We start from the raw sequence: 23,410 nt of genomic DNA on the forward strand, positions 1-23,410 counted from the left end.
AATAGTGTGTGTGTGAGGGAACACTGGCCATTACCCATTCACCCTGGGTGGAGCGGTTCCCCTCTGTGCCAGTTTTAAATGTCAGCTGGTGAGCGCTGCGGTTTGATCTGAATTCTGCCACTCTGTGACACTGACCCTCACTGACTGATAGTGACTATTTTTAGATGACCTGAAGCCAGCAGACTCTCCAGCTTTTATCTGGGGTGCCAGAGTAAATATTAGTCAAGATATTCCTGTATTGCACACACGCCTGAACTATGTGAGGCCTGTCATGTCCAGGTTCAGTGTCAACTTCTGTGAGAGAAATACTGACGGTAACATCTGACATCCGCTGCATTATCAAGAGCACCGTTTTGGGTTATTTACTTTGACACAGTAATTGGTCAAAAGATGTGATGCAAAAATCTAGTTTTCTGACTAATATGACCCCATTTAGGAGTTCTCCATCTCTTGGTTTGCTGTCGACACATCTCCTTTTGGGTTGAAAACTTTGTGGTTGAATTTCAGGTTACGCCATGATGACAGAACTAGTGTGAAGTTAGTCTGATTGTAGTGACCACTGTTCCACTGACCTTTCATCCTTTATCTCCGTTTGTCTGAGCAGTCAGATCCAAGACTGGTTGGTGTCTTTTTCCATAATGAAAGCTGAGCTGCATTTAACTCGTTCGGTCCTACTATTTAGTCGTTATGGTTTGGTTTTACTCTGTTACACATCAAAAGCTCTGAATTTTTTTATTCGTTTGGCACAGCTGACGTCATCAAAATTTTAAAAGCAGCAATGAGACCGCTCAGTCAAACTGAGAACATTACGTACGCACCGATCAGGCTTTTACGAGCGACAGTAGTAAAGACCCCACCCTTCCTGACTGTGATTTTCACCAAATAAAATTTTCTTTCATAGGTTAATCATGCATACAAAGTTTTTTTCTAAACTTTGCTTGATTTGATAAATTATGTTGTATCATAAATCAGGCAAAATTTAGAGACAATTGCAAAAGCTGGTGTTCGTTTGAATAAAATTTGCATTTTCTTTTGGTTTTCTTTTTTAATTTTTAAACTCTTTACATCTCTGATAATGTAAAGACAAGTGTCCTCCTGATAGTTAAGATGATAAATATGCTTCCCCCCCACACCTTTTCAAACACTACTTAAAAACCTTGAGAATTTATTTACAGAAAATGACAAATGGTCAAAATGTAAAAAAAAAAAAATATTGCTTTTAGACCAGATGGATTGGTATGGACAACCCATCCATTGGGAATGGCTCCTATCTCCTGTACTCTGGGCAAGAGGCAGGGTACACCATGGACAGATTATTGCCAGTCCATCACAGACATACTGAGGATAAACATCCGTTCAGACACATACACACACACACACACACGCAAGCCCACGCGCGCTCCCACATACACACACAATCTAACCATTATGATTTTGGACTGTCAGAGGAAGCAAAAGTAGCTCTACCATAAAATGACAATAAACGATTGAATTTGATAGAAAAAAAAAGTGCAACAGGTTCTTTGAAAGAGGTTGTAGTTTTGAATCCAGAAGTGGCAAAACAATAAACGCACTAAAAACAACCAGTCTGCTGATGCATTTACAGACCAGAAATGTGGGAGTTTTACTTGAGGAATAAAATGCCACGTTTGCGTCACTTGCTTGCTGTATCTTCATCAAGCCTGTGGATGGGGGCTTCCTGCATTCTGCAGTGGCAACATGGAAACAGCCTTCCTTACAAGGTTCATGGAGACCTTGCATTCAGAAGATGTCAAAGCCTTTAAACAGAGGCTAAACAATGACTTCCTCAGCATGGGACCCTAAATTTTACTTCAATTCCAAAATTCAAAATGATCTGTCCAGTTTTAAGTCCTCTGATCAGTGTAAGGTTTTTCTGAATACAAGTTTCTGAATACAAGTTTCTGAATACAAGCTAAAGCTAGATTTAAAGAATCTGAAGCAAATGTCTCAACTTTCTCTTAACCTGTTTTTTTCTTACTTCCTGTAAATTAAAATTGGACCTCGAGTCCAATCTGGACAGGCGTTTTAATGCTTTTAACTTTTAAAAGCCTGCATGGGTCTGTTTGCAACTTAAGATCATTTCGATGTCGTTGGTTTAAATTCTCTGGTAAATAGCATAATTTCTGGTGCCTGCTTCATGGATTTCATAACCAGGAGTTCGTTGTGAGTGAAATATTGTGTGGAGAAGGTTTGCCAGAGCAAACGAAAAGTAAATGATTGGCTAATTCAGATCCTAACCACCAAACAAAGCGTGGGAGGAATCTTGTCTGACTGATCATATGATCCAGATTGTCCATCGGTGACCAGAGTAAAAGGGACACATGTTCATTACTTGCATAAATCATAAACACTAATAACCACAGTCCAATTTAAACTAAATTAAACGCCTCCTTTGCTGTAGCTCCTCTAAAGTCTCATTGATCCGACCCCAGCAGCGCTACCTTTAAACCAAAGGACCCCGTCTGATATTGGAGGGTGTAGTTAATCATTGACGAGCAGCTGGGATTTATTATCTGCTGCAGTGCTGTCAGGCAGCACTTCACTTCCCGCTAGGAAACAGAGATTGTACCTTTCTCTTCTAAACACGTCTGCTTTTGCGAGAACAGCGACCTTGCTGCACACATCTCAGTCCAGGTACGTTGCACTTCCTCATGTTTTCTTGAACAAAAACTCATAACTGCTCTTCCCAAAATTACTGAATTAATTCGTATGTGTAGAAATTTAAAGTTATGGGATTTCTTTAGGACATTTTTAGTGTTTTTTTCTGATCTGTTTATTATTTAATGTCAATCCTGTTCATTGTAGATGCACTTCATACTTGTGATGCTTAAAACTGTCAAATGAAAGGTGTAAAAATACATTTTGGGTACCAATGTTAGCCGTTTAATTTTATTAATTAATAAAAATTAAATATTATTTATTAATGTTAATTTTACATGTATTAATGCAACTTTTAAATACTGTAGGTAAACTGTCAGACTGCAGAGCATCAATATGTGTGACCCACAATCAGAGAGGATTCTAGCTTAATCACTCTTATCAAGATCAAGTCAGTAGTGATGTGTCAATATCTCACCACTGGCAGCTATATGAGCTCATGTTTATGACACATTTATGTCACGCCATGTCATGTCACATATTGCAGACTGCTCCATCTGCAGCCTGAAGATCTAGTGGGTCAGGATCACCTGGCGTCATCCACAGCTTCGACCTGCACAAGCGAGAGGCTAACAATGTGCGCAAGCTGCCATAAGGTGAGTGTCACAGTTACACACAGCCACAGCCACAGCTGCGAGTTCTTCAGTACGTGATTATCATCATGTCATCCATTGTCCAACCTTATAATGATCACAACTTTTATTAGGGGTTGTAATCGGCGTCAGGGAGTTGTTGCCAAACAAAGCCTGTAACAATCTGGCAGCTCCTCATATGTGCTTATGCAAGACAAAATCCACTGCACTAGTTCAGAGGATTTTCTGATAATCTTCTATATGCTTTTATACATTTGGGGGTTTTTTTTGTGTGTGTGTGTTTGTAATTTCCTTACGTGTGTCTCTCTTCAGGAATCAACGCAGTCTGGTCCATCCACGAGCTCAAGAGACTCCCACTGCCCAGTGTGCCTGCAGACGGCCACATTCCCAGTCCAGACCAACTGCGGCCATATATTCTGTGGTACGAGATCACAAAAAACACACAATGTGACCCATCTCTACCACTCAGGTTGCTAAATGTTTTCTCATATTATAACTTCAAACTTCAATGTATTTTATTGGAATTTTAAGTGACAGACAAACACAAAGTTGTGCATAACTGAAAGTGTGTGTGTGTGGGAGGCGTGGGGGGGTTATGGTTTGGAAATAAAAATCTGCATAAGATAAAACCAAAATTAAATATTCTTCATGCACATGCAAATCTTCATATATGGTTGGAAGCAAGCGCTGCACATCGTCCTGAAAATATAATGGTGGCTGTGTGATGCTGTAGGGATACAGACCAATTTGTGAAGTTGTTGTTCTGGAGCTGAGGTTCATTTTCCAGCAGGACAATGTCTCTAAAGCCAAAATGATTTAATCAAAAATATATTCATGAGTTAGAATGACCTATTCAAAGTCACTCTGACCCATGTTGCAAGTAATAATGGGCAAAATTTAGTCTCTAGATGCTGAAATGTGGAAGAAATGCAGGTCGAAGTACCAGAAGATTGCCCTACAAAGTATTTCTTTTAAATTAAGTTTTTTTTTTCTTTCCACTTCATAGTTATGCGCTACTTTCTGATAGTCTATCACATAAATTTCCCAATGAAATGCATTAAAGTTTGATGTTGTAAAGGTAAAGCAGTTCATGTGTGAATACTTGAGCTAAGCACAGTATATCGTTGGTCAACAAGTGATTCAGAATCAGTGTACAGCAGCTGTAGGGGCCCTGATTGTGCTTTATTGATGCTCAGAAGTTCACAGAGTTTATCTTCACTTGAAAAACAAAGTGAAGAAAAATATTCTTCACTTGGTGAAGAATATTTCTTCAAGTGAAGAAAAAAATATTCTGGAAAAATATTTTTCATAAATAGGACTTAATGAAAGTCCTATTTATTCTTCTGCAGTAAATAGGATCTCTGAGTGAACTTCAACCAGAGAGCTTTAAAACTTCAGCCAGGCTCTATTTTATTAACGTTTCTTGTGTCCTGCTGGGGAAGAAATCCTTTGGCTTCTACATTTGGAAATCTTTGCCTCTGGATAGTGATAGCATTTATGACATAAACCCACTCCTGTTTAACCTTGACACTATCTGATTACAAAACACATGCTCTCCCCCACGTTCACTGTTAACGCCCATATCTCAGTTACAACCGCTCTGCCTAGAGCAGAGGTGCCCAAAGTCAGTCCTCGAGGGCCGGCATCCTGCATGTTTTAGTTTTCATTTAGATCCAATGACGGCTCGCTAGAAGGCCTAAGAAGAACACTGACATGCTGAAAAGGTTGTTACTACCACCAGGGAGAGAACTAAAAGGTGCAGGATGCCGGCCCTCGAGATCCCACTTTGGGTACCCCTGGCCTAAACTCTTTACAGATATTAAAAAACTGAAATCTTGCTTAATCAACTGACATTTTGAGGCAAATGTGTTAAAACGTTGTGTTTGTTTCTGCAGCCAACTGTCTGCTCACCTACTGGAGACATGGCTCCTGGTTGGACGCAGTCAGCTGTCCTCTCTGCAGACAGAAGGTAGGCTGACATAACAGATTTACTGTTAATCACGGATCGCGTGGTGCGCGTCACACCTGTAATAAAAAGTGGCCTGTCACTCTTTCAGGTCAGCGTGCTGTGCAACCTGTTTAAGGAGAGCCGATCAGATCAACAGTCCAAGAAAGTTCTCGGGGAAATCACGGACTACAACAAACGCTATTCTGGAGCCCCGCGAAGGGTCAGTGTTTGCACAAAGACACAGCTCTGAATGCAATATCAGACGAGATGGAGACGAAAATTACAAAATTTCATTATATTTGAGTACAATGGGCACGGTAATGGGAGCACCTCTTATGCAACCTCAAGGTTTTATTTCATTCTAAAAAAAATAAAAGGCAGACGAAAGAGGACCTCGTTAACACTTGACAATGGCAGAGGCAGAAGGTAATTGATTTCCCAGAAGGCTCTGCTTCACGTACCGCTGTTAGGAAATAGAAACGGGCTTCTTGGAGGATGGAAGCATGGCAGATTAGTGAGACACTAAATAGAAGCAGATAAACTTGCAGTCCCTTTGAAAAAGTATTTTTTTAGAAAAGCACCCCCACAGTGTGATGATGTCATAACTACGTGGAGACGATGCATTCAGGACCAGAATGAAATTGCCCCTCTCCCAAACAAAATTGGTATTAATTGATAGTGCCATGTTTGTACTGGTTTGTGCAGCTAAAATTTTTCTAGCTTTTTTTCCTTTTTTTTGATTCTGTGGAATCAAAACCTCTGGAAACGTTCATTAATATCTTTAAAATGAGAGCGGCAAATGAAAATTTTTGTCGCACACACGTTCGACACCATTTTTGTTTGGTTTGAAGAAGGTGGAGGGATAACTTCACTCAGCTTGATTTCCCTGTATTTAGCTCCATCCATTTTTCTAAGATTTTACATCTGTGCAAAAAAAAATATATATATATTTTGATCTCATCTGATCAGAACAGACCACATGGACCAGGTTAAACTTTAGATTTGCTCTCTTATGCCTTTTTGTTTCCTGTGCAAAACTCTCTGGCATGTCTTCCGGCCTGACTTGACCTTTGTTGTGTCCCCTCCAGGTGACGGACTACCTCTGCGATGCGCCTCTTCTTCTGCAGCTTCTGGCTCGTAACTGCCTTGGCACCATGGGAGGTCTCGTCTGGCTCTTCCTCTTCAGGGTGGCCCTGTGCTGCGTGGGGACTGTGGTGTCCATCTCCTCCTCCTCTGTCGACTCTGCGCCGTCGTCGACCCCCCTGGAAACGGACCCCTCTCTCTGCGGACTGCTGGGGGTCCTGGACGACCTGGTGGTGGTCATTCTGCTGCTCCTTTGCGTCATTAACGTCAACCAGCAAATTGCACCAGACGGGGGACGACACTCTCCGAACAGGACGACCCCACAGGGAGTCATGGGGAGTTCGTTGTAGTTTTATGCTGCTCGACCGTAAGACGTTTGAAATGGACTTTTATTGGATTTCTGCTCTCTGCCTCGTTGGATGAGCAGATGAGAGAATATTGACAAGAGTTGGACGCCATTGATCCCCTCAGACTGTGGACTCCAGGCCTGTTTGTCGAGTGTTTACAGAGCTTATGTAAATGCAGTGTGGTGGTTCGGCTGTCGTTCCTGAGCTGACAAGCGTCAATTAGTTGCTGCAATATTGGTAAAGACTTTTTAAATCTCATCCTTTAAAGTTTAACCTGTAAATGTAGCAGGTTGCAGACAGCCGTCATGCCCGTACTGTGATGTTTTCCCTGTATATATGTGACATTGTATGAAACTGTTCTTATGGTTAAAATAAAGATTATTTATTGTACTGTAACGTTCATCTTTATTTACGTCCCAGAAAACGTTTTTTTTTTAACAAATTTATTATGAAGATTACTTTTAAATGTTTCAAGGACATAATTAACATAATTAGTGTAAGATGGTTCAATATGTAAACATTTGAGTTCTTAACCGTCTCTGACAACAAAAACTGTGCAATAAAAACACAGAGACGTGTAGCAGAAAGTGAAAAGTTGAATCCTGTAATATTTGACCAGTACTAGAATCACATTAATCTGAGTTGCTGCACCAGGCGGCTGCGTTCCTGAACATGCGCAGCCAGGGCGAGGGTGAGAGCGCAGGCCTGAGGTCCCTGGGGGCCCAGGGCCACTGCCAGCCGAGGGTGCAGCGCTCCGGGTGGGGCATCATGGCCAGGTGCCTTCCGTCTTTGGAGCACAGGCCTGCAATACCCTGAGGAGAGCCGTTAGGGTTCAGAGGGTACTCCTCTGTGGGGGAGCCCTGGTCGTCAAGGTAACGGACAGGGGCGAGACCAGAAGAGGTGATCAGGTCTTGGGCCCGTGGGCTGCAGAATCGCATTAGACCTGCAGGGTGGAGCGGACAAACATCAAACATGGCTGCTGACTCTGCTCTCTGAAGCGACTGAGGTAAATGAATCACTGCTTCCCCCCCCAGACTTAACCTAACAGTGAGAAGAGCTGTTCAGGAAGTAAATATGTAAAATCCTGACTTTTATTTTAACTGCTGTACGAACCCAAAGGATCCGATGTGGTCCAGAGTTTTACCTTCTCCGTGAGCGACCCAGACTCCTAGTGCAGAGCCCTCCATGCCTCTCAGCCAGATGCATGGCGACTTCTGGATCCCAACGCTGACAAAACGCGACTCAAACCGCCCGGACCGATTGTGGGTCAGCACCACTTCAGAGTCTAACCAAAAATTATATATTTTGATAAAAACAAAATGGGAGAAAGAAGTAAAGTAATAAGATTTCTAAGCAGGCTAATCGGCATGCAAGTTATTGATTAATGAGAATCTAAAGATGGTTGATCTTATCGGTCAACTAACAATTAACTGATAACTGATATTTTCTCAAAAACCTAAGAGCTGAAACAATCGCTAGTCTTAGCCCTAAAATAGTCTGATTTTTTTTTCTGTCACTGAATAAGACATTTCTGAGCTCCTACATTTGGATCCAAGACAGTGTAAATATTCTTTGTTAATTAATGTTATGTAGTGTTCTGATCTGATTTCACCTGCTCCTTCCTCTCCCCCTCCCACCCAGCCCAGCAGGGCGAGCAGCTGGCAGCCATTGCACACTCCCAGACTCAAGGTGTCTTCCCTCCGCTGGAAACGCTCAAATTCAGCTTTAGCCTTGGGGTTGTAGGCCACAGTGGCAGCCCAGCCTGAAGAAAAGAAAGAAATTGTGAAGAGAAGGAACCCTGCACTGGATGAAGCAGTGCTTCATGGTTCACCTTTAGCTGATCCCAGGACGTCTGCATAGCTGAATCCTCCGACGAACACGACCGCCTTGAAAGGTTTGAGGGTTAAGGATCCGAAGCAGAGGTCCTGCATGGTGACATCCCAAACCTGCACAGCCAGGGTTACATTTAAACCAGGAGGTGAACACTCATGCACATGCTCAGCTCTGATTGAGAGGTGTTTGTTATTGACCTCAAAGCCCGCCATGAACAGAGACACGGACATCTCTCTGTCTCCATTGCTGCCCTCCTCTCTGATCACAGCGACACGCGGCAAACCTGCAGCTGAAGGGAGAAAAGCAGAAATTACTGACTCAGTAAAGTTAATTTTGGGATTACTTTACCATAAAATATAAAAACTTACAAACATATTCTTTTACCCCTTCAACTTTTCAGTATTTTCTAAAGTTAGGAGAACTAATTTTAATGTGGTTTTGAGGGATATAGAATAATAAATTAATACAAAACATTTGATTTTTATTTGTAAAAAGCTGTGAAATAAGACTTGGTAAGACTTTGTGTTTTTGCAGTACAGGGTTTTTTCTTCCATACCACCGTTATGGACTATATTCTGTTGGTCTATCAAAGAAAATCTAAAAAAAAAAGAAAACATTGCAATTTATGATCACAACATGACACAATGTCAAAAGTTAGACAAATGTAAATATTTTGCAAGAGAATATTTTATAACACCAATACAATCTTATATATAATATAATATTGATCTTACCGAGCTGTCGTATGCTGGGAATTTCGGAGGGGTCAAAGGTCAGATTAAAGTAAGGTTGCGTCCTCTTGAAAAGCCCTTCCTCCTCCTGCTTCACACATTGCTCGTCGGCTTGGAGGCGGTCCAGTTGGAAGCTTGTTGCCTCCCAAACAGCCCTGAGGTCGGGCAGCGACTCGGACAGAACCTCCTGTCCGTCCACCCGGACCCTGACCTGGGAGCCGACGGGGGGGAAGAGAATCAATCAACGTGAAAAGAAGAGGGTCTCGGCATGGTCTGCAGTCTCACCGTAGCTTCTGGTCCGAAGCCGCAGGTTCTGCCGATGCGATGGCACCGCAGGCCTCCATCCCTGTATCTCTGACAAACGGCTTCTAGATCAGTCTGAGAAACCTCCAGAACCAAACCCAGCTCCTCGCTGAACAGCAGCTCCATCACTGCACAGGAAACAAGGAACGCCACAGTTTACGAAATAAAGGAGAGGAAGGAGAGTGAATACTGTGAGCAGGCTGGAGCAGAAATCCCTACACAGAGTCTCTGCAGGTTTAATCAAAATTTAGGGCCTGTGGTTAATGCATTTAAGGCAAACATATTTAAAGGTCTTAATTTTAAATACTTTTTTAAGAATCTGCAATATAGGTTGTATTTTAAAAATAATTGAATGGATACAACTTAATGAAAAAGCTGCTGAAGTAGTTTAAATCTAAGCAGAAATATTATATAAAATATCTGTTTTAAACCTCAAATTGGCTCAAGTCTGAACAAAAATAAAAGCCTCAAAATTGAACCTGATATTGAAATGAATTAATTTGAATAAAACTCAATAATTCCCTTAAAAAGTAGTTTAGGAATTATAATATTTGAGTAGTTAAAAGTTATACAAACACAGACATGTAGATTTTAGTTTCTTTGCATCTGAAATGTTGCAGCATCCGAAAGGAAAAAGCAAGAATCATATTTGTACTTCTTATAAAACCTGATCTGATTTTCTTACATAAGTATCTGTGAGGAAGTCGGTGGCATTTAATTCAAGTTTTTTAAAACTAATACCTCTAATGCCTGTGTAAAAATTGAGAGATTTCTCACTGTTTTGATGGATGCATTGTTGATCTGCTTAGAATCCATAAGGAAATTCTGGATTTCAGCTCAACAGCAAAGCAGAAGCAGCAACACTTTGCCTCCAAATAGCAAATGGTGTTAAAATAATTTAGACGCTTATCGATTCGTTTCTATGGATACTGTTGTAAAATTATAAGCAGATGAATGCCTGTGAAAGGTCGCAGCAGCATAAGGACCTGAAGAGGCTGAATGTTTTATGACAGAGAACCAGAACAAATCCATTCATTCACCTCCGGATCCGTCTGAAGGGAGCTCAACATCAAACCCACGGTTCCCAGCGAAAGCCATCTCCAGCAGGCAGGAAATGAGGCCTCCATCGCTGATGTCATGTCCTGCGCTGAGCAGACGATCTGAGCAAAGAGGAAAAAAAACTTCGGCTTTGTAATAATAAAACAAAACTGATACTCTGGCTTCTACAAATCACTGATGGAAATCAATGGCAGCTTTTTATATGGTGAAATAAACAACCAAACCAGCAGGGGGCAGTTTGGTCAAGGTACGGTTATAGCTAATGAAGGAAGAGTTGGGGTTGGGAAAAAAAACCTTAGGCAGACTTAACCAAAGCAAACACTTGCATGTGCTCATCTGGGTATTTGAAAGTTTGAATGTGTTGGCAGACTGACCCTCTATGAGCTTCTGGGTGGTGGTGAAGCAGGTGATCAGGAACTCAGGCCGGTCCAGGTCAGGACAAAAGTCCCCCAGCTGGCTGTAGCACTGAGCTAGGGCAGAGCCGCCGAGACGGTGGTGGCCTGGACTGACTGGGACCCACAACAACACGCCTAGAGGGGTAAAAAACAACAACAAAAAAACACTGTGACGGTGTGGAAAGAGTGGCTTTTGGTCAATTCAGGCCAAAATCCTGCTTTCAACCAATCAGAGTGATGGATTCGTCCTTTCTTTTTGTCAGCATATCGCACCTTTTCCATCTGGATCCTCGAGATCCGGCGTCACTGTGGCTGTGATGTCGGGGCAAACGGCATATGCAGAAATAACCAGAGCGCCTGGAAAAGATTAAATCCCGTTGAATTCAGAAACTCATATATTATGAGTACACAGACAAAAACACAGAATGAAACATGCACACAACAGAGACAGGATTGTACAGGCATTTTCCTGGCTGTTTTTTTGGGACACATTTAATTCTGGCCAGGAGGCTGAGCAGACGCAGTGTTATTAGTTCATGACGGAGCAAAATATTGTTCAGCAGCACATGATTTCAAGTGATATATTGATTTCAGGTTATATTTCATTTACTTTAAAGGGTAGAAGGGCTGACTGCTTAAAAATAGAATAGACTGTCCAAGGTTGACTGCTATGGATGACTCAAAGAGGAAATAAAAAACTTGCACATATATACAAAAGGACGGTTGATACAAAGAAAAATCTGACTTTTAGCATCTGAAACAGAAAAACCTTTCAGATAGCAGTGAATGAGCCAAGGATTTCTCAGGAAGTCGGCCAATGTAATACTAATTATGATTTTTTTAAAAGTTCTAGCTTCACTGGCAGACTTTACATTGATAATGAGACATATTCCTGTGTTTTAAGCGAAATAAATGTGCTGGTGGAACTAGTACTTTCTCATCAGTAAAGAAATTACTGACTTAAAACAAGCACCTATATCTTGCTGAAGAGTTATTTGGAAGATAGTGCACTTGATGTAAGACAAAATTAAGATATTTGCTATAAAACCTAGACAAAAATACTGTGTAAAGACACACCGATTTTGTGTCTTTTACAGAGTTTATTTTCATCTGGGTGCACAATATTGCACTGGACTGTTGAATTCATTTTGCTACTCCTCACTCTTAAAACATGAGTTTTATATTTGCTTTTGGAAAATAAGAGATCAAAAACCAGACTGCTACAGAGACTTTATTTGTGTGCGAAGCTTTAGGTTCAATCTTTTTCTTTTTGTGATCCTGTCCTTATAAAATCTGTAAGAAAATTCTCGTTGCCAATTCTGTGGTGCATAAATAATGGTGAATAACGTAAAGGATGACTGCTGCTCAAAAGTTCGTACAGTGCGACTGCCATGTGCTTCCATAAATCAGATGAGGATCTTCTTGCACTGAAGCACTGAAGTGAGAGTACCTGGCGCTTTGACCGTCTCTGTCCCCACTCTGGCAGCCATGCTCAGAGAGTCCTTGCCCCCATCGATGGCCACTCCCAGCTGACCCATGACCTCACACATAGCCTTGCAGGCCTCCCACAGACACGCCCCCTCACCGGGCAGCTTGGCGGCCCACATCCAGTTCCCACTGCACTTCACATCCTGAAATGTGACACGGAAACTTGAAATATCTCAGAAACCGAGCAGGAAGTGACCGACAAAGTCGTCATATCAGTTGGGATTCAAAGGGGTTTGCGATTCCTTTCAGCTCGACAACATGTTTGCTGGTATTTTGGTGATCTCACCTTCAGAGCCGTGACTCTGGCAAACAGCAGGTTGGTGAGAGCCTCTCCGACAGCCATCCGGGCCCCCGCTGCTGGACAAACCAGGCCTTTGACCGGCTGCTCCCCGATGGCCGTGGCCGCCCCCTGCAGGCCGAACGGCGACAGAGCCACGACCGCCACGTCAGCCAGAGGGGTGTGAAGGGGGCCGACGCACTGTTGCTGGGCAACCAGGCCAGTCACAGAGCGATCCACCTAAAGGAGGGAGGTAGCAAAGTGGGGATAGAGTCACAAAATGCTGGAACAATAAAAAAAACAACAACAACAAAAACTATTTTGGCAAAAGACACCACCTTATTGGTCAGGTAGCGTTTAGATGCCACAGCAGGCAAACGTAAAACCCGCTGCAGAGCGTCTCTGACCGTCAGCTCAGCAGGAAGACTCAGGGGCAGAAGGGTGGGGGCCAGACGCTCCATCTGAAACTCTTTCTGCGGCATTTTGCCCAGAACCCACTCCAGCTGCAGGTCAACAGGATGGCGGACCCCGTCTGCCCGATCGCCGTCGCTTCCCTCGTCATTCACCAGCACGATCTGTGTGGAAAAAAAGTTAAAATAACACACACACATTAAGATAAACAAACTGGTGCCATCCCGGTACAATTTTCCGCTAAGTTTTAACGCCGCAGTGGACAAAAATTTATGAAGCATGCCTTTCCATCTCCTGTGATGAGTCCCACAAAGTCAACAGGACACTTTTCCCGCTGACAAACTCTCTCCAAGTATGACTTGTCTGACGGGCGCAGCAGCAGAGCATTGCTCTCCTGATACTCGGCCCCCCACAGCTCCAAAACACTCAGCGTGGGGTCGCCTTTCTGCACACACACACACACACACAGAAAAATAGAGGAACTGATGCGTTTAAACCAAGATAAAACTAATTACACTTAAAGAGAAAAGTTGCAAAGGATAACCTTTTCCCTGCATCTTGTGACTCTGTATCGCATCGTGTACAGCACTGTGATGTGGTTTTGTGTTGAGAATGAACAGCGCCTGACTACAATAAATAAATAACTTAAGAAAATAATTTCATTTTTAAAACTGAAAAATGAAATCATTACATTTAATTGAGGCTCATGAAAATAATTTTATATTTATGCCGTTTATATTTTATATTTAATTACACATTTTATTAATTTATTCATTAATTATTTAGAATTTGGCACTCTTCACTCTCCATAATTATGATAATTTATTTCTTATTCAGATTTAAGAAATATAATGTAGAAAGATTTTTTAAACATTTTTTTCTGGTCTTCCTGTCACTATCAATCCTTTATAGTGCTTACACATTAGTAGCAGAGGCCCAACAGCTTACACTGTCTTTAGCACCTTACAATAGCAATTAGCACAGCTAGCCTTACTGAATACTGTGTGTATTCCTTGAGAATGTCGATACTTTCTTTAACTCTGACATTTCTGAAAGGCTCATTAAATCCAGAATGGTTCAGGACAGAGTTGTTAAAAACTCAGTTGAATGAAAGTAAGCAAATCGTATTCCACTGAGCCTTCCTGTTATCTGCTTAAAGTCTTGATCTTTCCTGCAGGCTAGATAAACCACAAAATGTTAGCACTGAAAAGGCTTCATTTCTTTCCTTCCTCTAGTTTTATTTCAAGCATCTCACTGATATTGAAAATGGCTACCTCCAGGCGTTCCTTCAGTAACGGCATGTACACTAAAGAGGTTTGTTGTCACCACGACCTGCCAGAGCTTTGGCACTGCGTGTTCACCGACCCACCTTGTGAGTTTTCGACCGGACGGACCTGAAGTCCAGTGGCCGGCCAATTTCTTGGAGCAAAATAACTGCATTGATGTGCAAACCTGAGCAAAAGCTGAGACGTTTGTGTCAATTACCTTGAATTTACCGCAGTAGATCACAGCCCCCGCTGGCTCGCTGAGCTCCTTCAGAACATTACCTTAAGACGAGAACATGCGTCAGCGCTCGGCCTCCCATTCCTAAGTTTAAAATGCTTTCAAACTCCACGAAGCTCGTACCATTTCCTCCTGCACCCTGATCGTGAATGCTGCAGATGGGGTTGCCGTTGCTTCTTTCCAGGCATGCCCTGAGAGCGCGGTTCATCTTCTGCTCCATCTCAGCGTCTCCCCTCTGGACCGCTCCCAGGTCCCTCTCGCTGCAGTTGTCTCCTTGCACCTGCAGTAGGAATATAGTTTCCTTGTTGCAAAACTCATTAGCGTCACGGAAGCACGCTGCCAGCCTTTCCGGGGTTCACACCTGAACAGAAGAGGCCGCTCCTCCTCCCACGCCGATCCGATACACCGGCCCGCCGATCTTCACCACCTCCATCCCTGATTGCAAACAGCCGTAGAGGAGACGAAATGACTCACTGATCGATGCGCGTGTAAATATAGCTGCAGAATTGATTACTTGAGTTCACGCAGACGGTCAAACATTACCAGCTTCTGCCTCTTCTTTCTTCACGTAGCCGTCCTCGATCGATCCAAGACCACCGCTGAACATGATGGGCTTAATCCATTCCCGCCGCTCTCCGTTAGCCAACCGCATGCCAAAGGAACGGGCAAAACCTAGAAGAAGATAATAGTAACCAAACATGTTACTGAAATGTAAGTTCATTAAGTATCTCCTGAAATGTTTGTATGGCAAGCCCCAACATCCTCAGTATCAACATTAAATATTATTGCAGATAACAGTGCAAGATATTGATTAATGAAGCAATCTAAAGTTGACAGATCTTATTGATCAACTAACAATTGATAAGCAGCTGTTTAAAAGAAAAAAAAACACACACAGTTTTCTCTAGAATCAAGAGAGTCAGCCATCTTTCAAAACAAATTTTTCATGACATGCTAAATCAAAAAAAAATAGTGCCTTCTGCTGGACGGAGGCCAAACTACGACACCGAAAGAAGGTCTGAGCGGAAGTTATCAGTTAATCGATTGGAGTTATTTTTACCCTAATAAGTAGAACCTTTAAAAAGTAAATGTATTATACTAAACATGCTAGTTTTACGCTGTTTATAAACTGAGTTGTGTGAATTAACTCGAACTTAAAGAACAAACCGTCTTCTCTCACCTGAGAGGACAGGTTCTCCAAATTTGTTGCCGTAGTCTGAAGCTCCGTCGCTGGCTTCGATGGCAACCTGCAGTGGAGGGGCAAAGCTGGATGGATACTCCCAGCCCTCACCTTCCTGCTCCCAAGGGAGACTATACCCTGCAGGCGAGGACAGAGAGTATAGTAATGAAACTGAAATGATTTTCTGAATTATTTTAAGACTAGTTTTCCTAAATTACTGTAATTTACTATTGTTCCTATATATGCCCCATAAAATGCTCTTGCAGGTGGGAACACCAGCAAATCTAGCACAACATCAGACCACACAAAACGTACAGAATTTGGGGAAAAAGTGGAAAATTAGAAAAGAGACTGAACAAATATGTTCAGTCTCTTTAGTCAATATTTTCTTCTTTTCTCTACTCCTCATCTGTGCTTCTACGACTTTATGACTTTTAGCATTTTGGTCATCATTAGTATCCAGTGTGAAAATGTGCTGCTGCGAGACTCTGTCCACCTGGCTAAATATTACATTAGCATAAGAAATTCAACTTCATAACATGTATTAGCCAACAATTATTGCACTCCAAACAATCCTTTGCTATATGAATATTGTACACAGTGATATTATAATGATGATATACTCGCGATATATTGTGCATCCCTAACGTATGTCTAGTTTGGAAAGCTTGACTGGAGAACTTTTCCTCTCCAGGATGAATATTTCACCCTGACTTAGGTTTGTAAACCTGCAAAGCCATTATTCTGACATTTAGGAAAGATAAATTATTTTGGTAATTCTAACTAAACTAAAACAAGAGCAGTCTGGTCTAATTTAACTCCAGATAGTGAGACAAAAAAAGTTGAATGTTTTTAGTCGGTGTGTGCAAACTTCCAGTTTAAACTCTATGCTTTAGAAATGATTTACATCCCTTATTGACCAACTTCAGTCTCTCATTGGCCTTTGTTCTGGAATTAAGGGTGAATCTCAGAAAAATAAGATAAAACCTAAGTATTCGCTTATTTCAGCAATTCAAGTTGAAAAGTTTAACTTACATTCACTTATTGCACATAGGATATTAAAATTTTACTATTTCTGAGAATATTAATGGTTATAGTTTCCAGCGAATGAAAATACAAAATTCAATTTCTCAAAAAACTAACTGCTACCACCAACTAAACGTATGACCATATACAGCGGCTCTTGATGTTGGAGTCCAAGCCTTGTGAATCGCTCAGAACCACACTTTTTCCTTCCACTCAACTTCCTCTTAGTTTATCTGTCAGAGATAACGTTTTGTGACTTATCCTCCTTGTGCAGAATGTCAATAATTATCTGCTGGTCAAGTAACAAGTCAACAATCCTCCTCATGATTGTCCAGGACATTACATTACAATAAACATCCTTTCTTTTATGGTGGGTTTTTAAATTAAGAATAAGATATAATTATCAATATTAATTACAAAATAATCATGTACTATATCAATGACTGTAAGGAATCTATAAATGTTTCACTTAATGAATTATTGAAATAAACATTTTGATGATATTCTAATATATTGAGATCCATCTGTACTTTATGAAAGTTTTTCTTTCCTTTAAGACTTTTAAAATGCTCAAAAAAATAAAGTTCACAATAAAGAAAAGTTTATTTCCTGCCACCATTAGAGCAGCTGATTCCTATGGCGTAGTGAGCTACCTGGGATGTGCAGGTTTCCGAAGCAATATCCCGCAGTCCCAGCGACGACGTGCCCCCCTCGTCCGGCGCTCTGGACATCTCTGATGCGACCTCCGGTCCCCGTGGTGGCGCCGCTGAACGGCGCAACACCTGCAAGGTTCAGAGTTCACTAAGCATCGTTATTTTGGATAAGAGCCACACCGGTACTTGTGACTGGACTGGAGAAGTGGGCGCCGACCGGTTGGGAAGTTGTGCGTCTCGGCGGTGAAGATAACGTGTCGCAACGAGCGCCGCGTCTCGTACGGGCTCGCTTCCGAGGGGTCTGCTGGGTAAATGCACTGCAGCTCCCCGCCTCTGATGCCACTGAACAGAGAAATGAAACGTTTCACAGAGCGGGCGGGACCGGGACCATGAGCCCATGAACCCACGAGCCCACGAGTGTCTCCCAACGCCACCTGCTGTTGTCGCAGAACTTGATGACGTTGTTCTGGTTGCTGTGCCGCTGGGTGTCCATGATGAGGCTGAAGAGGGTCGCCTGCTGCTCCTGCCCGTCGATCACCATCCGCCCGCGGAAGAACCAGTGGCGGCTGTGCTCGCTGGGACGCAGAGGGACACACACAGGAACCGAGTCAAAAACAAAAACAAGGAAGATGCTCAGGGGGGGATTCCTCCACCCCACCTGTTGGACTGAGCCAGGTCAAAACACTCCACGCTGGTGGGATTCCTGTTGATCCTCTGGAACATGGATGTGTAATAGTCCAGGTCCCAGGAGTCAAAGGCCAGACCTGCAGCACGCACATAGACAGCAGCGTAAACACCAAGGCAAACACAGGCAGCATAAACCGATTTAGACAGAGAAAAGAGATAAACAGCACACACACCGACACACACCGACACTGCTCCAAGGGAAGAGAAACCCAACACAGTCTGGCTCTGATGCATCTGATGACTGGTAATCTGATCAAATCATCGTAGCAATATAAACCATGTTTTCCGCCACAGCAAAGCAAAATAAAATTACCAAATGGGCTTGGCAAGATTTACGCCTTTTAATCCCCTGAATGTGACCGAATATAATACAGCTGTCATAATTCATAGCAAAAACACATTCATGTGCAAAAGTGAAGGTGGACAAACCTCACTAAAATACACAAAGTTTATGTCTGTACTGTGACAAAATGTTTAAACGTTTAAGAGAAGTGAATGCGTTTCGCAGAATGTTTTAGCTTTACCACAAAATCTTCAGCTTTGCTCCCAAATCACACCACATCAAGCATGTTCAGACTGAACACTACGGTCTGCTTAGTGTTTCACTACAATCGTGAGGCACACAGAAACAAGACACGTGCACACGCCAGATAATCAGCAGCGGCTTCATCATCTTGTGACTTAACAAACTAAGTGGGAATGTCATGCATCATGTGACGTTACGGCCTCCTTCAGCGCACAGAGTACTTACGGACAACTGCAAGACTGGAAAGAGGGCATGAAGAAAGAGATGAGAGAGAGAGAGTAGGAGAGAGAGAGAGATCACACCAGGTTATAAACACCAGAGACTCGGTGTGTGTGTGGGTGTGTGTGTGTGTGTAGAGGTAAAAGCAGAGCAGCGTTTCCAAAAAGCCTCACCCAGCTCGCGGTTCGCCGTCTCCAAGGCGGCGCGGCCCTTCCCCAGGATGTCCACCTCAAACACCGGCTGCGGCGTGGTTTCCACGGCGAAGGAGGTGATGGGATGTTGATAGACGCACTCTGTCATGCTGTCATGGAGACACCCGACCAGCTCCTTTATGTCTGCGCCGAGCTCGCTCGTACTCCGTCCGTTCTCGGCCTGGTGAGGAGATGGACGGGTCACCTCAGAGAAATAAATAGGAACAAAATCGAATCGTGACCTTCCCATGTCATCGTCGGCGACCTTGATCAGAAACCTGCGGGACTGCTCCACTCGCGTGACGTTGGCGAGGCCGGCGCTCTGGCAGATGGACACGGCGTTTGTTGACCAGGCGGTAGAGAAGTTCAGCCTAAAAATACACAGACAAAAATGCTGATGCACAACTCAGAATGATGCCCATGTTCTAGGGATGCAAATATATGAAAATATGGGCCGCATTACTAAGGGTGTTATGGTCAATAACCGATAATGACCAATATTTGACATTTCAATATTAGTACTAAGAAGCACAAATGCCACCATGGAAATAATCATTGCTTGTTAATATCAGCCCAGTTTTACTTATTCGACCAAAACCGATACATAATAAAAGAATAATAAATAAAAGATAAACATCGGACAACCTTGATGTTAATGTTCTTAGAAATTCTGGTTGAATTCAAAGCTAAAATATTTAGGAAAGAACATGCAGCACTTTTTAAAAGATCTTTTATGTGTCAACACTTACAAAAAATATAATCTGTGAAAAATTCAGAAGTTCAGACCTATTAGCCGACCTATATTGGCCAGGAAAACACCTGATTGGTCCATTTCCACTTTAAACATTTTGACAAATTTTCATTTCATTCCTCTAAAGCACACCACATTAGAATATACTTAATACAAATTGAGGTTCAAAGTGTCAGGCATGTCCATCCTCAGTGGCCTATATTCTGATGAATAATTATTAATAGGAACGGATGAATATTCATGTTGGTCTTGTTAACCTCCCAGCCTCATTACATGAATAAACGAATACCTTTTCACCAGTTCACCAAGGTTCCAGTTATAAAAATTATGCTGGCTTTGCTAATTAGCACCCCAGGTAGAGAGAAGGCCCTAAGATAAATTTAGCTTTTGTTGCAGTTGCGCAATCTGACAGTGGAAAAATTAGACAACATACATATCTGAGCAAATCCAGTGGAGAATCAGTGATTATGTGGACTCGTTTCTCTTCCAAAAAATAGTGAGGACCTCGTTAAGATGCATAAGAGCTTTGAAAACTGGACATGGACCTTTACTGGGTCACTTCACAGAATAATGGTCTTGAATATACGGCCATATCAACTTTCCTTCATGGCTACTTCATTCAGACGTAGAAACCAGGCCTCTGGAGGATGTAGACCAGTTATGCAAAGAGGAATAGTTAAGGAGACCCCTCTCTTTTTGCGCCATCCTTAAGGACGCTGTATACTGTTATACTAAAGCTAATCAAATGCCAGACTCCAGTGTGCAGAAATCATAAGCAGCACCTCGGTCCGATCTCCACTAGTTTCTCCCCGCTTCCCTCTGTGAGCCTTGATTGGTCAGACAGTGGCTCTGCCTGCAGAGGAGGACGAAACAACCAGAGGAGAACCTCCTTCTGCTCCGCATCCAGACGCTCGCAGCCTGCAGCGGAGATCAGGAAGAGCATTTAGGACGAGGTGGAAGGCTGCCGTTTCTAGAGCGAGTTCATCGGCGCGATCTCACCTGTCAGTTCCACGTTGTAGCACAGCTCGGTCGTGATGGACAGGTGAGGGAAGAGCTTCGCTGCTCTCTGCAAGGCTCGTCCAATCAGAGCTTCACTGCTGTAGAACCTCAGGACGGCCATTTTTCTGAGGAGGAGAAAGAAATCCAGTTTACAAGGCTCGCTCCTGATAAACATTCCACTTTTGAAGCAAGTTTAGAAAAAGAAATCTGAAAAAAAAAACACCTAGTTTATGTTTAGACTATTTTCTGCATGTTCCAAAAATGCTGAAAACTCAATGTTCAAGTTAGCGTCTTGTATGGCAACTTAGGTAGGCTTCATTCCTGCTCTACGAGACATTTATGCACAATACAGATTCTTTAAAGTTCAACTAGCGATCGCTTTTAATTTGACTTTATTTGTAAAAACGCAAAATAAGAAAAACAAATGTCAATTCTTTGCTTGGTCACCAAACCAGACTTGGTCGATCTAAGATTATCTGTGACAAATCAAGGTTCAAATTCAATTCAAATTTAATTCAAAAATACTTTATTAATCCCAAAGGGAAAGTAAATGTTGCTGTGACTCATGTAAATTGAAAATTCTTCAGAGTTAATGTAGCTGATAACTGATGTACTAAACTAAACATCTGAATAATCCACAATTTTATTCAGATTTTTTTACCCCGAAATTCATGAAATTCTGGAAACCGAAACATATTTTTATTCAAAGCTATTTTTTTTGTCAGTAGTTACCCAAACTATTGGGTAAATATAACTATTATAATAGTTTGGGTATTCACGTCACTTCTTATATAGTTTTAATCAAATCATATTTCAAATGAAGCTGTGGCGTGTTAAATCATTAAAGAGACATCACAATCATGTATACATAAATGTGAAAAGTCCACTTTTCAAATTAAATTTATGTACTTTCCACGATGCATTTTAAACCTTAGATTAGAGACTGATAAACTACTTCAAAACAAGTTAGACAATAAATAAAGCACAGATCATTTCTGAATAAGAAATCTACTTTCTTTAAATATGAATTTTAAGCTAAACTTTGAAGTGAAACTGATAAATCGCAAAGTTTGCCTCCTCCACTCAAGACCAGCTCAGCAGCACAGTTAAAGACAACATGGTGATGAGGAGAACTCTGGTTTCTACAGATAAAATGTTGACAAAAGGCGACCCCTGATACTGAACCTCAATAATCTGGCAGTCCTGACAGTCCTGAGCTCAGATCAGGACTGTCCTCTGTTCTGCTTTAGGTGCTTTGACTGATTTACTCAAATTCATTCTTTAGCAAGACAACAACAAAAAAACTGATATATAAACCACTACGTTCAGTGAAAAGAACAAGATGTTTGCGATGGTTTATGATGAACCGCCAGGATTGAGTGAAGGAAAAAAACAAACAAAAAAAAAAACCCAGAGAACTGAGTCAGATTTTCTAGCTTTGAATAAGATTTATTTATTTTTTATCTGCAGCATCAGTTTGTTTCTAAAATGTCTTCTTCTCTCGTGCACATCATCATGTGTATTTTGATTCCTTTAGTTGCTTTTAGAGGGAAAACGTCTTTAACAAGACATTTACTCTTTCACTTCAGTTCTTCCTCTCTCAGTCATGATTCAAAAACTGGGAGCATAAATCAGGAGCTTTATGCAGAAAAGTGCAGTCTGTATCCAACACACACGCCATATTTTCACGGTAACTACAAATTTAGCAGTTAGCAACAGCACAAGAGTGACTGCAAGAAGATGAGGAGTAACACCACTAACATATCCAAAGGGGAGGGGGAGTTACTGATTGAAAGCTATGGATCAGAGAGTTAGCAGGAAGCTAACTTACGTTCAGCAGCTTCACTAGTTTAGGATGAAAAGCTGAGACAGTCACCGCAGATCTGGACAAGACTCGCCTTCCTGAACGAAAGCTTGGAAGTTCTCTGTTTACGGGTCGGCAACGCAGGATGGCAGGGGGCAGGGTGGACGGAGATCAGCACTCACATGTGCGCCGCTCTGACCGCATCACGCATGCGCAGCTGGGGATCGTTGAGGGAGAACATCCTGGAATGTCAGACAGTTTGGGAAGACCTTGAATGCATCACCTCTCCGCATCTACTGTTTGTAAAAACAGATGAGCTTCACACCAACAAGCCCAGGTTCTGTCGAATTAAACTTACATTTTTCCATATTGCTCAAAAAACTTATAACGTCACTTCTCTCATAGTTTTAAACCTTCATAACAAATCAATACATTTTCCTGCTATTTTGTTAATTTGTTTAACTTCAACCCTCCTATAAAACAAGCTTCAACACGCCTCGGGTGACGTCACATAAGGCATCTGCTCATTGTGCTTAGACTACAGCTATTTGTGCTTTCCATATTTTTTCACTCTCTATTTGCGTCATGTCTTTTTTTCTTTCTTCTGCTTTTGGCACAAGTAGCCATTGTTAAAAACAGGAGGCAGGCAGGAATCAAACCCAGGCCAACCGCGTCGAGGTCTAGTCATTGCGCATGCTCTACCAACTGAGCCACCCAGAACCAC

The 23,410-nt window shown here is 42.1% G+C and overlaps 2 protein-coding genes across 4 annotated transcripts; one reads left to right on the forward strand and one right to left on the reverse strand.

Annotated features, from left to right (window-relative positions):
* Window positions 1-2,506: 2,506 nt before the first annotated feature.
* LOC116726281 (E3 ubiquitin-protein ligase RNF170) lies at window positions 2,507-7,046 on the forward strand (the record flags this gene model as incomplete). The annotated part of the gene is made up of 6 exons (XM_032572945.1): window positions 2,507-2,655; window positions 3,167-3,275; window positions 3,585-3,693; window positions 5,168-5,241; window positions 5,330-5,440; window positions 6,309-7,046. Coding segments are annotated over 6 exons (897 nt in total), but the record flags the coding sequence as incomplete, so codon positions are not given.
* A 187-nt stretch (window positions 7,047-7,233) lies between these two features.
* Window positions 7,234-22,906, reverse strand: pfas (phosphoribosylformylglycinamidine synthase). 3 transcript variants are annotated; one of them, XM_032572942.1, is made up of 28 exons: window positions 22,714-22,906; window positions 20,883-21,007; window positions 20,666-20,801; window positions 19,398-19,503; window positions 19,115-19,313; window positions 18,168-18,273; window positions 17,944-18,084; window positions 17,727-17,851; window positions 17,510-17,638; window positions 15,831-15,968; window positions 15,194-15,322; window positions 15,012-15,085; window positions 14,774-14,930; window positions 14,633-14,694; window positions 13,431-13,592; window positions 13,075-13,311; window positions 12,746-12,976; window positions 12,422-12,602; window positions 11,245-11,328; window positions 10,951-11,106; window positions 10,558-10,677; window positions 9,500-9,645; window positions 9,218-9,425; window positions 8,681-8,772; window positions 8,482-8,596; window positions 8,263-8,412; window positions 7,795-7,935; window positions 7,283-7,593 (listed from the first exon to the last, which is right to left on the reverse strand). In XM_032572942.1, exons 2-28 carry the CDS (start codon window positions 21,001-21,003, stop codon window positions 7,283-7,285), a joined length of 3,957 nt encoding a protein of 1,318 aa, XP_032428833.1. In that variant the 5' UTR covers window positions 21,004-21,007; window positions 22,714-22,906. The 3 variants fall into 3 exon arrangements, with proteins under 3 accessions (XP_032428834.1, XP_032428835.1, XP_032428833.1); XM_032572943.1 differs by lacking the exon at window positions 22,714-22,906 and having other exon boundaries at window positions 7,234-7,593; window positions 20,883-21,003; XM_032572944.1 differs by lacking the exons at window positions 19,398-19,503; window positions 20,666-20,801; window positions 20,883-21,007; window positions 22,714-22,906 and adding an exon at window positions 18,948-18,961 and having other exon boundaries at window positions 7,234-7,593; window positions 19,115-19,212.
* Window positions 22,907-23,410: the final 504 nt, after the last annotated feature.

This window comes from Xiphophorus hellerii, chromosome 9 (assembly GCF_003331165.1).
Source record: "Xiphophorus hellerii strain 12219 chromosome 9, Xiphophorus_hellerii-4.1, whole genome shotgun sequence".
Lineage (NCBI taxonomy): Eukaryota > Metazoa > Chordata > Actinopteri > Cyprinodontiformes > Poeciliidae > Xiphophorus > Xiphophorus hellerii.

Coding starts and splice junctions, on each gene's coding strand:
- pfas (XM_032572943.1), bottom strand. CDS start 21,003: ATGGCCGTCCTGAGGTTCTACAGCAGTGAAGCTCTGATTGGACGAGCC. Junction 14,695..14,773: donor TCAGGGTGCAGGAGGAAATG/GTACGAGCTTCG, acceptor TCTCGTCTTAAG/GTAATGTTCTGAAGGAGCTC. Junction 12,977..13,074: donor AACGCTACCTGACCAATAAG/GTGGTGTCTTTT, acceptor TCCCTCCTTTAG/GTGGATCGCTCTGTGACTGG.